General features: G+C 41.4%; 2 protein-coding genes across 3 annotated transcripts in view; both read left to right on the top strand.

The window, feature by feature from the left end:
• Nucleotides 1–5,783, top strand: part of LOC310682038 (uncharacterized protein) — a gene marked incomplete at its 3' end in the record, with an annotated part of 23,305 nt that extends 17,522 nt beyond the window's left edge. Inside the window, exon 4 of the mRNA XM_083450284.1 lies at nt 5,569–5,783. Coding sequence (XP_083306410.1) covers nt 5,569–5,783 — 215 coding nt within the window. The remainder of the gene's footprint in view (nt 1–5,568) is intronic.
• On the top strand, nt 5,753–16,768 carry LOC310682195 (mas-related G-protein coupled receptor member H-like; the record flags this gene model as incomplete). Of its 2 annotated transcripts, none has more annotated exons than XM_083450695.1 (2): nt 5,753–5,814; nt 6,944–7,955. In XM_083450695.1, exon 2 carries the CDS (start codon nt 6,987–6,989, stop codon nt 7,953–7,955), a length of 969 nt encoding a protein of 322 aa, XP_083306821.1. In that variant the 5' UTR covers nt 5,753–5,814; nt 6,944–6,986. The 2 variants fall into 2 exon arrangements, with proteins under 2 accessions (XP_083306821.1, XP_083306820.1); XM_083450694.1 differs by lacking the exon at nt 6,944–7,955 and adding an exon at nt 15,757–16,768 and having other exon boundaries at nt 5,769–5,814.

Below are 16,768 nucleotides of genomic sequence, written 5' to 3'. Positions count from 1 at the left end.
AGGAGCACCTATGGGATCACCCCTCTCACCGGTCATCGCTAACCTGTACATGGAACACTTTGAAACCAATGCTTTAGACAAGTCAGAACACAAACCCAAACTTTGGCTCAGATATGTTGACGACACCTTTGTAATTTGGCCACACGGGAAGGAAAAACTGGATAGCTTCCTCACACATCTCAACAGCCTACACCCCAAAATACAATTCACTATGGAAATAGAAGCCAACAACCAACTTCCCTTCCTTGACGTCCTAATCTACAAAAAACCTGATGGCTCCCTAGGACACACTATCTACCGGAAAAAAACACACACCAACCGCTACTTACATGCACAATCACACCACCACCCTGCACAAATAAACTCCGTAGCCAAGACTCTCATCTCCAGAACCAAACGCCTGGCTGACGAAGACCACTTGACAACTGAGTTACAGAATCTCTCAAATGTGTTAATTGCCAATGGATACCAGCAAAACAGGGTTACGAAGCTAATCCAAAAAGAAACACCCCCCAAAAACCAAGACACAGAAGAAAACAATGGCATAGCCCTCCTTCCTTATATCAAGGGCACTACAGATAAAATTAGCAAAATCCTCCATAAACACAATATCAAAACAGCCTTTTGCACCAACCAAAAAATAGCCAATATCCTCAGAAACCCCAAAGATAAAATTCAGTTGGAAAACCAAGGGGTCTATGAAATACCCTGCAAAGTCTGCCCAGCCACGTACATTGGACAAACAAACAGACGAATAAATGCACGGATCGCAGAACACAAGAATGCCGTCAAAAAAGAAGAAAAAACTTCCTCTCTTTTCCAACACATGAAAGAAACAGGACACGAAATTAATTTTGCAGATTCCAAATTGCTCTTTAACATGGAACATCACCACAAGAGAATAATCATGGAAGCCATCGAGATAGAGAAACACCCTCACAACATGAACAAGCGTGACGACACATCCCGCTTGCCAGACATCTGGAAATTAGCCCTCCCCACAAAATCTGACACCAGATCCAGAGGCACACAGAACGCCATCACCAATCAACCACACCAGACCCAAACCCAGACCCTCTCCACAGATAAATTACAGACACCATCCAGTAGCCAAACCAGGGTGGCACCTCCGGATGCTGCACCCCCCTGCAATCCCTACACAGATCTGGCTGGCACAGGCCACAAAACCACAGCTCGCCCCTATACACGAAGCCAAGCCAGAGCACAACCAAGTGCAGTACAGCCATCTTCTCAGAAAAACTCTTCACAAAGTTCAAGAGTTCAAGACACGAAGGCTTTAGCAACTAATCCACACCTAATGACCCACCTAAGTGGGATTCAGGAAATCACTCAAGAAATCACTCAAGATATCCCTCAAGTAATTAAGGAACAAAAGAAGAAAAGGCACACTAGCCTGGGAACCTCCTCTCTGCCCAGAACATTGGAGGCTATACACCACACCTCCTCAACAGTATTTATAGGAACTCAAACACTGAGATCCTGCTCTGTTCCAGTAACAAGAAGCCGAAAGCACCAGCCTGAAGATGACGAGTGAGACCTCGTCGAAACGTCGCCTAGACACCCCAACTTTTACACGGGAAGACACCCGAGGACACCAAAACCTGCATTCCTGTACCCGTGAAAATCTACGAAAGCATATATATATATATATATACACACACATATACACACACATATATATATATAATATACTTATTAGTTTTCAAATACAATAACAAATTTATACATTCCATACATCTTAATTACATCTTACTTCTCTTTTTTGACTTGCCTCAATTTGTCTGCCATTCCTTCCTATTAATACTTTTTACACATTTCTGCCCTTTTAACCCTTTCCCCTCACAGAGCTTCCTTAAAGCTTACAAACGTAACTTTATTATCACTCAGTTTTTGCATATATTGGGTAAACTTTTCCCAATCTTCTGTAAATCTTTGATCTCATCGATTCTGGATCCTTCCTGTCATTCTGTCCAGTTCTGCATAATCCATCATTTTAGTTCTCCATTCTTCTATCGTAGGTAATTCCTCCTGTTTCCATTTCTCGGCCATCAATATTCTTGCTGCTGTCACTGCATATAAAAATAACTTCTTTTCTTTCTTATTTATCTCATTACCTGTAATGCCTAGTAAAAATGCTTCTGGTTTCTTAACAAATGTATATTTCAACATTTTCTTCAATTCATTATAAATCACTTCCCAAAAGCATTTTACCTTCTTACCTTCCCACCACATATGAAAAAAGGTACCTTCTTTTTCTTTACATTTCCAACATTTGTTACTTATCTTATACATTTTTGCTAACTTCACAGGTGTTACATACCATCGGTACATCATTTTCATAACATTTTCTTTTATAACTGTGCATGCAGTGAATCTTAAACCTTCTTTCCAAAGTCTTTCCCAATCCTCCATTTGTATATTATGCCCTATATCTTTGGCCCAGTCAATCATAACTGATTTTACCTCCTCATCCTTCGTACACCATTCCAGTAATATCTTATACATTTTTGCTAAATTCTTATAGTCATTATTCAATATTTCTGTCTGAAATTTTGATTCTTTGTCAGCAAAACCCCTCTGATTTAGATCTTTTCTAAACATCTCATTAATTTGAAAATAATGCAGCCAATCATTCACATAGTCCTTAACTTCTTAAAATGGTCTCATTTTCCATTTTCCTACACTTTTACACATTAACTTCTCATATGTCACCCAACCCCCTGTCATATTGACTTTCTTCACACTTATCGCCTCCAACGGCGACAACCAATATGGAGTTTTTTGTTCCAACAAGTTTTTATATCTTTCCCACACTCCCATCAAGGACCTTCTTATAATGTGATTTTCAAAACCTTTATGTACTCGTCTCTTGTCATACCACAAATACGCGTGCCACCCAAATCTATTATCAAAACCTTCAAGATCTAACACGTCCGTGTCTTCTAATTTCATCCATTCCTTCAACCAACAGAGGCAAGATGCTTCATAATACAATTTCAAGTCTGGCAGGGCGAAGCCTCCGAGACCTATCCTGGACTTGCGAGGGTTGCAGCCAGGGAGGTCACCGGTAAGCAAGCCGGGAGCCTGGGAGAGAAGCCAGTCTCTCCCGAAGAAGGCTTGTTTTTCAACACAAAGATGGTGTGTGACGCAGGAAAAATTGCAGACTTTGAGAACAGGAGAAAGAGAACAAAAAAGTAGAAGTGGAAGCAGAGATGCTGTATATGTTGGATTTACAACAGGAAGGATGAAGAAACAAATGGAAAATAATCATCTCACACAGAAATTTACAGGAAACAAGTTGCTGCCCATTAGTATATACTTTGTGAGTGGATTCCACACGTTATCTATCTGCTGTGCAGAGAAGCATTTTCTTTTGTCTGTCTTGAATTGTCCAGCATTTAGATGCACAGGCTGGCCCTGAGTTCTAGTATTATAGGGGAGTGAGAAAAATAATAATATGGCATCATTAATTATTTAAATTTATATACCACCCTATACCTGCCTAGGTTCTTACATTTGTTATAATATTGCATTTTTACTTTTGGGAAAATGGGAACCGTATCACAGATAAGATCTGAAACCCCCCATATATTCAGGTAGCTGCAAGTCCCACTGGCCCCTTTACCTGGCAATTAAAGAGCAAGAGTCATTTCCCCTTAACAACCCACTCCAAAATACCTACAAAACATGAAAGACTAATCTGAAAAGTATTAGCTTTGTATTTGCTAATTTCTGTTAGTAAAGACTAATTCTACCTTTCTCTAAATTCTTCCAGCCAGAGAACGCCAGAAGAAGTATGAAAGCAAAGACTGATCACAATGATCAATTACACCCTCCAATCACTGTCCTCTTTGAATGATGGAGAGGAATATTATGGAACTTTCAATGAAACTGTTCTCTCTAACAATAGCCACCCTGATAACGATTCAGGATTGACATTAGGACAGTATATATTGCATATTGGTCACCAGAGGCATACTGCATCACACAGAGGAGGCAGAATATAAATTGATCATCCATTGATGTGTTCAGTACACTTTTAAAGTCAACCAAGTGGCCATTGGTATATACATTGGGATTCTACCTTTTAATCAACATATTGAGTAGTTAGCAGGGGGTGACATGTGGGAGTGGGGGAATATCTACAGGAATTCGCCACTTTCCAGAAGAAACTTCTCATGGCTCTTATGTTACTGTATCCATTGGCTGCAATATTCCCTGTGTTTTTGTACTTTTTTGTATATTTAGCAAGCATTTTGCACACTGACATGAACATAATTATAGGGATCCCAAGTGGCAGGCTAGGAAAGAATGAGTTCTGGAGATCTCAGTACCTGATAGCCTTAGCAGCTTAAGGTCTAACACTAGGATGTTGAATGTCCCTTCAAATACCCTTCGGATGTTTGGCCCAAAACAACAGTAAACAGTAGGCTTTCATGGGGAAAAGCAATGGAACAAAAGAATAACCTCTCATATCCTTGCATAGAAATCACAGTTCAAGGTATGTTAGAGAGTTATACATAGAGTTTTGTATCCAAAATCTGATACTTATTGGTTTGCATGCAGAAGATTCCAGATTCAGTCTCTGCCAGGTTGGGCTAATTCATATCCTGTTAAAATGGTCATATCCACTAGTTATTGTTCCAATTAGTCATGGGCAGGTTTCTTTTTTCTCAGCCTAGATACTTCAGCAATCTCCTGTGTGTTCAGGAAATGATCCTATATTATAACTGAAGGAGAGATGAAGACAAAGGAGTCCAGAAACTTAACCATAAAGGTTGCCTTTGAGGAGGAGCATGAAGGAAAAGAAATATGTGAGGACACCAAAGAGAAGGAGAAAAAACTAAAAGAAAGGATGTGATGTGTTTGTGCTGGTGCAAGACATTTTGCTGACTGAAGCAGAGGAGCAAATGTACTCACAAATCCTTGCTGCACCTTTTCCTGCCTTCATCCTTCCCATTCATCCCAATTCTGCCATGAGAAGGGCCTTCCTTACGTTCCTGCACTCTCTCCTGCCATGCATAGAATTTTTGTAGCTTGCATCTGGGAGGAAAGAGGCTTGAGAGATTCCAAGCTTCCTACTTTTATCCAAACAGAACTCTCTGCTTACAAGTGGGAGTAGATTGGCTATATGTATTTCCTTCTATGAGGTTTCCCATAAAAAAATGAGGTCCTCTTGCTGGGAAAATGTTCTGTATCGCTACTGTAACATCATCCTGCTCTTTCCAGCCCATTAGCTGGGCTTTCTTTCCCCCAGTGTTTCGGAAATCTCCTGCGTTGGGAGCAAAGTGCTTCTCAGTGCTTAAAACTTACTTGCAGACTTTTGAAGTGTAATGGAGCCTTTCAAAGCACTTTTGTATATTTTAAAAATGGAGCTGTTAGTGCGTATGATCACAATCCTCTAAAGACTATATTGACAACCCAATGATAATTGTTTTTCTCTTGTCACATGACACTGGCAAACTGATTAAGCAAAAATGAAGGCAAACAGGCAGATTGCAGCACATCTTGTCATGAGCTCTTAAATGCATTGAATGTTTCCTCAAGACTTGGGAGTTGCATTGGTGTCTGCAAATCTTCAAGCACAGGATTATTTACTTCTGGTTCTCTCTCTCTTTATCACAATATCTGATCCAACGTTAGTCACAGGTAAGCGAAAAGCTCAAGTTAGAAATTCTTCACTTGCAAGAGCAGAAAGAGGAGTAATTGGTGTGGCAAAATTAGGCACCGATGATGATGATGATGATGATGATGATGATTGATAAGCACAGCTTCAACCCCTGGGGTTAAAAGGTTCAAAGATAACAAAGCTGTGAAAGATTCTGTATGAGGTTTTAGGAACAGAAAAGTATAGGAAGCTGCCTTCTAATAAATAGATTCAGTCCATTTATTTATTTACACCCACCTTTACTCCAAGGAGTTCAAGGTGGTGTACATGGTGTGTCTTGCTCCTCTGTTTATCCTCACAACAAACCTGTGAGATAGGTCAAACTGAGGAACTCTGGTTTGAAGTTATCCAGTGAGTTTTATGTCTCTGTGGGAATTTGAACACTGGTCTCCCAGATCTTACTCCAAAATTGGAATCACAATGCCACATTGGCTCTTTCCAACTTGCCCAGTATTGCTTTACATTGTTGCATTGCAGGGGGTTGGACTAGATAACCCTTGGGTCCCTTCCAGCTCTAAGATTCTATGGTTGTGTGACTCTGGCTGACAGCACTTCTCAAGGGTTTCAGACAAGGGTATGCCCTAATGGTTGATGCCAGGGATGGAACCCTTTTGCACAGGAGGCAGATGTTGCACCACAGAGCTATGTTCCTTGCCCTGGGAAGCATTTTTTACTTTGGGGAATATGGGAACCCTATCATAGAGACGCTCTGAAACCCCAAATATATTCAGGTAGCTGCAAGCCCCACTGGCCCCTTTAAAAGGTAAAGGGATCCCTGACCATTAGGTCCAGTCATGACCGACTCTGGGGTTGCGGTGCTCATCTCACTCTATAGGCTGAGGGAACCGGTGTACACCTTCTGGGTCATGTGGCCAGCATGACTATGCTGCTTCTGGCAGCGCACAGAAATGCCATTTACCTTCCCGTCGGAGTGGTACCTATTTATCTACTTGCACTTTGATGTGCTTTCGAACTGCTAGGTTGACAGAAGCAGGGACCGAGCAACGGGAGCTCACCCCATTGTGGGGATTCAAACTGCTGACCTTCTGATCGGCAAGTCCTAGGCTCTGTGGTTTAACTCACAGAACCACCCGTGTCCCTTTACCTGGCAATTAAAGAGCAAGTCATTTCACCTTAACCACCCACTCCAAAATAGCTACAAAGTATGAAAGACTAATCTCCAAAGCTTTAGCTTTTTTATTTGCTTATTTCTGTTAGTAAAGATTAATTCTACTGTTCTCTAAATTCTTCCAGCAGGAAAACACTGGACAAAGTAGAAAAGCAAAGACAGATCACGATGATCAATTACACCCTCCCATCACTGTCCCCTTTGAATGCTGGGGAGGAATATCACGGAATGGACAATGGAACTGTTCTCTCTAACAAAAGCTACACTGATAATCATTCAGGATTGACATTAGGACATCATATATATTATTTATTTTGCTTTTCAATCAGCATTTTGGGGCTTTGGGGAAATGGGACTGTCATCCGGCTGCTTGGCTTCTGCATTAAGAGGACTTCTTTCACCACTTATATCCTGAACCTCTCCATGGCTGACTTTGGTTTACTGACAGTTACTCTTATTTTGGCTATATTGTTCCTGTTAGAAGTATATGTCCAGAAACACCTTCTTGACATTCTTTATCTTATCTTCATATTCTTGTACAGCACGAGTCAATTTCTGCTGACAGCCATCAGCATTGACAGATGTGTGGCTGTCCTTTTCCCACTTTGGCATCGATGCCACCGACCACCAAATATGTCCACCACTGTGTGCACCTTAATATGGGTATTTTGTTTCCTTTCCCCTGCACTTCACCTCACACTCTCCCTGGCTAATTTACAATCTGGTGATATCCTTAACATTCAGTTTGTTGTGAATGGCTTCCTTTGTCCTTCACTCATGACTATCTCTGCTCTCCTCCTCTTCATCAAAGTCTGCTTTAAATCACAGCAGAGGAGGCAGGGTAAACTTATAGCAGCCATCTTGTTGGCTCTCCTCTTCTTCATCGTTTGTTCTTTTCCACTCAATGCCCTTTTCATCACTTTTTTTGTTCTTGATTCAGTGCCTTCTTCTTTCTTACACTATGCCTCCATACTTGCCTGTGTGAACAGCAGTGTTAACCCTTTGATTTATTTCCTGGTTGGAAGACAGAAAAGAGGCAGGTGTAGGCAGAGCATGAAAGCCACATTCCAGAATGTTTTCAAAGAGGATGAAAACCCTGCAGAGGCAGGGGAGATCTCTTTGGAAATTCAGTTATGATGGCTCAAAGATATTGCCAAAATATGTCTTTATCATTGTGATTCTGATGACACAAGCTAGTTCCCAATTTACAAACTTTCTGTCTGTAACCTGGTTGACCTGTACTCAGTGCTGACTATTGATTTCTGAGTGTGCATAGAATCTCAGTCTTGAACACATGGACGGACTTGATGAATTTCTTATTATTCTTATTATTTTATAAATCTAGATAGTATACAACTATGGAGGAAGCCTGGATCCATTCATGGGAAGAACATTTAATGTATTCAGGAAGCTCTGAGCTTGAGGTTGGAGCTGCTGGGGAAAGATGTAGGCTAGGGTGGGAAAGTAGATTTGGCTGGCAGAATGGAACCTCTACACATACTTTGAATGCCTTATGCAACAGCATTTTTGTTTTCAGTTCAGAACCTCCCTAGATCCTATATTATGACTACTTTTGTGCCTGCCTGAACAGCTTTGTTAACCCTTTGATGTATTTCCCTGTTGGAAGACATAGGAGATTATAAATGGTGTTCGTGATTTTAAAGAGTGACAAAAAGTAATTCCAAGATTTACTGTATCTGGCAAGGAAAGAAACTAAGAAAAAAACTTAAATTACTTACAGATACCAAAGAGAGAGGAGGTTTCTCTCTAGCAGATTTGAAATTGTATTATGAAGCTTCTTACCTTTGTTGGTTAAGGAACTGGATATTATTAAAAAATACAGCTCTATTAGATCTGGAAGGATTTGATAAGAGATTTGGGTAACATGCATATTTTTGTTATGAGAAGGCAAAAGTCCATAAAGGTTTTCTGAACCACATAATTCAAAATCAATATATGAGGTGTTGAATAGATATAAGACTTAATAGAATGTAAAACACCATGGTGGCTGTTGCCGTTAGAGGCAACAACTATTAAAAAAAGTTAAATATGGGGAGAAATTGGGCCACCTATGGAGATTTGGTGATGGAGATAGATAACCAGTGGAACCTAAAACCTTATGAGGAAATAAAAAACCTTGGTAAATGATCGGCTGCATTATCGTCAAATAAATGAAGTGTTTAAAGAAGACCAAAAAGAAAAAGAAAAAAGGATGTGAATATATAAGATCTAGGTTTGAATTGGATTTATTAAGTAATAAAGTAAAAATGTTGTCAAAAATGTATAAGTTACTTTTGGAATGGCATACAAAAGATGAAGAAGCTAAATCTGTAATGATACATTGGGCAAAAGATATTGGGCATAACATACAGCTAGAAGATTGGGAAAGATTGTGGAAAGATGGAATAAATTCGTGCAGTTTGCTCAAAGAAAACGTAATGAAATAATAAAAATAATAATCATAATAAAAACAACTTATTATTTATACCCTGCCCATCTGGCTGAGTTTCTGCAGCCACTCTGTGCAGCTTCCAGCAGAATATTAAAATACAATAGTCTATTAATCATTAAAAGCTTCCTTAAACAGGGCTGCCTTCAGATGTCTTCTAAAAGTCTGTTAGCCACATTCTGGATTAGTTGTAGTTTCCATGTCACCTTCAAAGGTAGCCCCACATAGCGAAACAGTCTGGCGAAACAGTCCAATGGCAGGTAGAGTCTCAACCTGCATATCAGATCAAGCTGATCAACTGCTGCCCTGGACACAGAATTGACCTGCGCCTCCATGGACAGCTGTGAGTCCAGAATGACTCCCAGGCTGCTCACCTGGTCCTTCAGGGGCACAGTTATCCCACTCAGGACAAGGGAGTCCTCCACACCTGCCTGCCTCCTGTCCCCCCAAAACAGTACTTCTGTCTTGTCAGGATTCAACCTCAGTCTGTTAGCCGGCATCCATTCTCTAACTGCCTCCAGACACTCACATAGGACCTTCACCGCCTTCACTGGTTCTGATTTGAAAGAGAGGTAGAGCTAGGTATCATCCACATACTGATGAACACTCAGCCCAAACCCCCTGATAATCTCTCTCAGCAGCTGCATGTAAATGTTGAAAAGCATGGGGGAGAGGACAGAACCCTGAGGCACCCCACAAGTGAGAGCCCAGGACTCATCCCCCACCACCACTTTCTGAACACGGCCCAGGAGGAAGGAGTGGAACCACTGTATAACAGTGCCCCCAGCTCCCAGTTCCTCTAGATGGTCCAGAAGGATGTTATGGTCAATGGTGTCAAAAGCCGCTGAGAGATCCAGCAGAACTAGGAAGCAGCTCTCACCTTTGTCCCTAGCCCACCAGAGATCATGGACCAGTGAGAAGAAGAAGAAGAAGAAGAAGAAGAAGAAGAAGAAGAAGAGGAGGAGTTTGGATTTGATATCCCGCCTTTCACTCCCTTTAAGGAGTCTCAAAGCAGCTAACATTCTCCTTTCCCTTCCTCCCCCACAACAAACACTCTGTGAGGTGAGTGGGGCTGAGAGACTTCAAAGAAGTGTGACTGGCCCAAGGTCACCCAGCATGAGACGCGAACCCGGTTCAGTTTCAGACAGTTTCAGTCCCATGATGAGGCATGTATCCCAACTGGAAGGGATCCAAATAGTCCACTACTTCCAGGCGTGCCTGGAGTTGTTCAGCAACCACGTGCTCAATCACCTTGCCCAAGAATGGAAGATTTGAGACTGTGTGATAGTTGGCCATATTGGCTGCATCTAAAGATGGTTTTTTAAGAATCTGTTTGATAACCGCCTCTTTCAGTGGGTCTGGGAAGGCTCCCTCACAGAAGCATTCACCACGCCGTGAAGCCCATCGCCCAGCCCTTCCCGGCTAGGTTTTATAAGCAAGGATGGGCATTTAAAGCCAGTGAAACTAGCAAAAATGTATAGAACAAAAGACCAATGTTGGAAATGTAAAGAAAAAGATGGTACCTTTTATCATATGTGGTGGGTGTGTAAGGAGGTGAAGGCTTTCTGGGAAATGATATATAATGAACTTTAAAAAAAGTTGAAATATACATTTATAAAAAATAACAACCCAGAAGCCTTCTTATTAGGTATTGTTTAGAGTAATATGTAAGCAAGTTAAAGCATTGTTTTTATATGCAACAACTGCAGCAAGAATTTTATTAGCCCAAAGATGGAAACAAGAAGAGATACCAATGAAAGAAGAGGCAGTTTTCAGGGGGGAAATGGTGACTTAAAACAATAGTGAACATTTGAGTAAAGCAGGGATGGCGGGAACTGAGGGGGGGATGGCGATTTTAAATAAAGGAGCGGTTTGCGTTAAATACCTTCAAGCAATGGTATATTTGAGGATGGTGCATCCTTGGGGGAATCTGATATGAGGAAAATGGAGGCTTTAAAAAATGGCAGAGTTTTGAGTAGTTAGCAGGGGGTGACATGTGGGAGTGGGGGACAATCTACAGGAAATTACCACTTTCCAGGAGAAACTTCTCATTGGTCTTATGTTACTGTATCCATTGGCTGCAATATTCCCTGTGTTTTTGTACCTTTTTGTATATAGATTAATGTGGTACCTTGGGTTACACACACTTCAGATTACAGACGCTTCAGGTTACAGACTCCACTAACCCATAAATAGTACCTCGGGTTAAGAACGTTGCTTCAGGATGAGAACAGAAATTGTGCTCAAGCGGCACGGTAGCAGCAGGAGGCCCCATTAGGTAAAGTTGTGTTTCAGGTTAAGAAGAGTTTCAGGTTAAGAACGGACCTCCGGAATGAGTTAAGTAATTAACATGAGGTACCACTGTTAACCAATTTGAGCATGGAAAGATAGAAGCATACAATGCTATTAATCAATAAATGAATATCACTTGATCAAGTCACAGAGTTGTTAACTGCTTTCCGCTCCCCAATGAGTAGGAAACCACCTTTTATCAAGAGTACTTTCTGAAATAGTGAGACTTAAGACAACAACAACCTCCTCCTAATTTTGCTGACGGCTATCTTGATCACCAGTAAAGAAACAGTTTCTTCTTGTCACAAGATGTTGGCAAACTGGGGGGCCGCTAAGGGCACATTGGAAGATGGCCAACAATACCATCTCTCCGGCTCACACGAGGTAATTAAGAGGCTGATATGGGAGTATGCAGCCTCCCTTGTTACCCCAAGGGAATGGGTAACACTGCCTCACCTGCGGTTGCCATAAATCACCCCCGGATTCGAAAGAAGGGGGTGAGGGCCCTAGGCGCACAGCCCTCGGATGGGTCGGCTCTCCATGACGCTGTCTCTGATCTCACGGCCTGGTTGTAGGAGCTCAAAATAAACAATTAGAGAGAAGCAAATGCACATATTTTTAGTGAAGATCGGGAGATATGACTGCTAATTGAAGTGATCTCTGTGAAGTGGAGCGACAGGCTGGATTCAACAATAAATCAAGAAGAAGATATATTAAAGGATCGGTATGTCGGAATGGGACTGAAAGGGGGGGGGGACTTTTCTTTTTTTATTTTATGTGAGTACGTAACTCACCCAAGAAAGAATCGCTGCAATTACTGATTACTGTGTGGAAATAAATTACTAATCAAAGACATGACTTGTGGGAATATCTGGGTCTTTGTGACGCAGTTATAAAAAGAGACTTGTTACGGCAGGCCTGGCTATAGGATGATCGAGGGTGAGGAGGACCATGGCTTGTTATTATAATGGACTGTGAGATTGACCTGGCAGGGCCCCCTGAGAAGATTGAGGAGAGACTGGCAGGACTGTGATTAATGGACAGACTTTGGGAATGTTTTGTACAGAGGTGCAGAAATGGCGTCTGTCTGTCTTGATTTGGCTCTTGGAGGAGTGCAAAATCCACACAGGATATAACAATGTTTGTTTTCAACCCTCTTGTGGAGACTACCAGAGGTCACAAGGAAAGGAATATATGACAACAACAAGAAGATGGGGAAAATAACAAAGAGAAGACTGAACAGAACTGTGAATATTATTTGGACAGAACTGTGTACATTAAAGCAACAGCAAGAGAGATGTTTGGTTCCCTTTCTGAGCTCGAAGCATGGGTACCCCCAACAAAAATTTAAAAATTTGGCTGTGTAATTTGGAACTAATGTGATGTGATTTGATTTGATTGACTTGTTAATAAAAATTATATTGAAAACAAAAGATGTTGGCAAACTGATTAAGCACAGAGAAGGAGGAGAGGATAATTTACAGGGCATTTTGAATTCAGCTTGGTTAGACTTACAAGTTTTCCTTGCGACTTGGGGATTGTATTGATTCCTGCAAATCCTTCAATTGCCAACTTTCCCCAGCACAGAACGCTCTTACTCCTGCTTCCTGCCACTCATGATATCTGAGCTACAGATTCTCACAGGTATGTGGACATACATAACATGCAAGGGTGGCAAGAGAGCCACTGCTCAGTGGGATAATTAGCAAGCATTTTGTACACTGACATGAACATAATCATACGGATCCCAAGTGGCAGCCTAGGAAAGAATGAGTTCTGGAGATCTCAGTGCCTGATAGCCTTAGTAGCTTAAGGTCTAACACTAGGATGATGAATGTCCCTTCAAAGACCCTGCGGATGTTTGGCCCGAAACAACAGTTAACTGCAGGTTTTCATTGGGAAAGCAATGGAACAAAAGAATAACCTCTCATATCCTTACATAGAAATCGCAGTTCAATGAATGTTATAGAGTTATATATAGAGTTTTGTATCCAAAATCTGAGGCTGAATGGTTTGCATGCAGAAGATTACAGACTCAGTCTCTGCCGCGTAGGGCTAATTCAAATCCTGTAAAACTGTTCATATCCACTAGTTGGTGTTCCAATTATTCATGGGGAGGTTTCTATTTTCTCAACCTAGATACTTCAGCAATCTCTTGTGTGTTCAGGAAATGAATTTATCACACAAACACACAAACACCATTTTCGAAAAAGAAAAAAAAACTCAGAAGAAAAGAAAACACTTATTAAAGTCTCCAGAGACATATGCACTTTATGCTTGCAGGTGTTTTGAGGGCTCCTGCTCATATGCAGAGATTTCGCTTAGCGTGCAGAAAGTCCTGGATTAACTCACTGGCAGCTCCAGTGAGGGACAGGAATGATTCCTGCCTATATCCCTGCTGGTCAGGGATGAAGACAAAGGAGTCCAGAAGCTTCAACATAAAGGTTGGCTTTGAGGAGGAGCATGAAGGAAAAGAAATGTGAGGACACCAAAGAGAAGGAGGAAAAAAACAAGAAGAAAGGATGTGATGTGTTAGTGCTGGTGCAAGACATTTTCCTGCCTGATGCAGAGGAACAAATGTCACTCCCAAAGTCTTTCTGCACCTTTTCCTGCCTTCATCCTTCCCATTCACCACAATTCTGCCATGAGAAGGGCCTTCCTTACCTTCCTGCACTCTCTCCTGCCGTGCATAGAATTTGTGTAGCTTGCATCTGGGAGCAAAGAGGCTTGAGAGATTCCAAGCACCCTACTTTTATCCAAACAGAACTCTCTGCTTACAAGTTGGAGTAGATTGGCTGTATGTATCCCCTTCTAGGAGGTTTCTGAGAAAAAAAATGAGTTCCTCTTGCTGGAAAAAGGTTCTGTATCCCTACTGTACCATTATCCTGCTCTTTCCAATTAGCTGGGCTCTATTTCCCCGGATGTATTGGAAATCTCCTTGATGGGGAGGAAAGTGCTTCTCAGTGCTTAAAACTTTTGAATTGTAATGGAGCCTTTCAAAGCACTTTTGTATATTTTGCAAATGGAACTGTTAGTGTGCATGATCGCAATCCCCTAAAGACTATATTGACAACCCAGTGATAATCATTTTTTCTCTTGCCACATGACACTGGCAAACTGATTAAGCATAAATGAAGACAAACAGGCACATTCCAGAACATCTTGTCATGAGCATTGAACATTTCCTCAAGACTTGGGAGTTGCATTGGTGTCTGCAAATCTTCCAGCACAGGATTACTTATTCTGGTTCTCTCTCCCTCACTATCACAATACGTGATCCAACGTTACTCACAGGTAAGCGAAAAGCTCGCTAGAAATTCTTCATTTGCAAGAACAGAAAGATGAGTAATTGGTGTGGCAGAATTAAGCATTGATGATGATGATGATTGACAAGCACAGCTTCAGTCGCTGGGGTTAAAAGATTAAAAGATAACACAGCTGTGAAAGATTCTGTATGAGGTTTTAGGAACAGAAAAGTATAGGAAGCTGCCTCCTAAAATTTAGTCCATTTATTTATTTATACCCAGCTTTCCTCCAAGGCGTTCAAGGTGGTATACATGGTTCGTCTTGCTCCTCTTTTTATCCTCACAACAAATCTGTGAGATAGGTCAGGATGAGGAACTCTGGTTTGAGGTTATCCAGTGAGTTTTGTGTCTGTGTGGGAATTTGAACACTGGTCTCCCAGATCTTACTCCAAAATTGGAATCACAATGCCACATTGGCTCTTTCCAACTTCCCCAGTATGGCTTTACATTGTTGCATTGCAGGGGGTGGACTAGAAGATCCTTTGGTCCCTTCCAACTCTAAGATTCTATGGTTGTATGACTCTGGCTGACAACACTTCTCAAGGGTTTCAGATAAGGGTCTGCCCTAATGGTTGATGCCAGGAATGGAACCCTTCTGCACAGGAGGCAGATGTTGCACCACAGAGCTATGTTCCTTGCCCTGGGAAGCATTTTTACTTTGGGGAATATGGGAACCCTATCATAGAGACGCTCTGAAACCCCAAATATATTCAGGTAGCTGCAAGCCCCACTGGCCCCTTTACCTGGCAATTAAAGAGCAAGTCATTTCACCTTAACCACCCACTCCAAAATAGCTACAAAGTATGAAAGACTAACCTCTAAAGCTTTAGCTTTGTCTTTGCTTATTTCCGTTAGTAAGGACTAATTCTACCATTCTCTAAATTTATTCTAGCAGGAAAACACCGGACAAAGTAGAAAAGCAAAGACTGAGCACGATGATCAATTACAGCCTCCCATCACTGTCCCCTTTGAATGCTGGAGAGGAATATTACAGAACGGACAATGCAACTGTTCTCTCTAACACTACGTGCACTGATAATCATTCAGGATTGATATTAAGACAGTATATGTATCTATATATTTTCTTTTTAATCAGCATTTTGGGAATTTGGTGGAATGGGACTGTCATCTGGCTGCTTGGCTTCTGCATTAAGAGGACTCCTTTCACCACTTATATCCTGCACCTCTCCATAGCTGACTTTGGTTTACTCACAATTAATCTTAGTCTGTATATATGGTCCCTGTTTGAAGTATCTGTCCTCAAACACCTTCTAGTATACCTTCTTATTCTCATGTTCCTATTCTACAGCACAGGTCAATTTCTGCTGACCGCCATCAGCATTGATAGGTGTGTGGCTGTCCTTTTCCCACTTTGGCATCGATGCCACCGACCACCAAATATGTCCACCGCTGTTTGTGCCTCAATATGGGTACTTTCTTCTATTTTCCCTGCAATTGACTTCACTCTCCTTCTGGCTGATTTCAATGTTTATAACATACTGGGCATTCATCTTATTGTGAATGGCTTCCTTTGCCTCCCACTCATGACTGTCTCCACTCTGATCCTTTTTATCAGGGTTTGCTTTAAATCACACCAGAGGAGGAGGGGGAAACTTCTAATTATAGTCCTCCTTGCTCTCTTCTTCTTCATCGTTTTTTCTTTTCCACTCAATACCATTTTCATCTTTGTTTATGTTCTTGATTCAGAACCTCCTTCTTTCTTAGAATATGCCTTCATACTTGCCTATCTGGATAGCTGTATTAACCCTTTGATTTATTTCCTGGTTGGAAGACAGAAAAGAGGCAGGTGTAGGCAGAGCATGAAAGCCACATTCCAGAATGTTTTCAAGGAGGATGAAAACCCTGCAGAGGCAGGGGAGATCTCTTTGGAAACTCAGTTATGA

Source organism: Podarcis tiliguerta (assembly GCF_965153285.1).
Source record: "Podarcis tiliguerta genome assembly, chromosome: 7".
NCBI classification, from domain to species: domain Eukaryota; kingdom Metazoa; phylum Chordata; class Lepidosauria; order Squamata; family Lacertidae; genus Podarcis; species Podarcis tiliguerta.
Note: the sequence above shows the minus strand (reverse complement) of the source record. Positions and strands in the feature narration are given on the sequence as shown.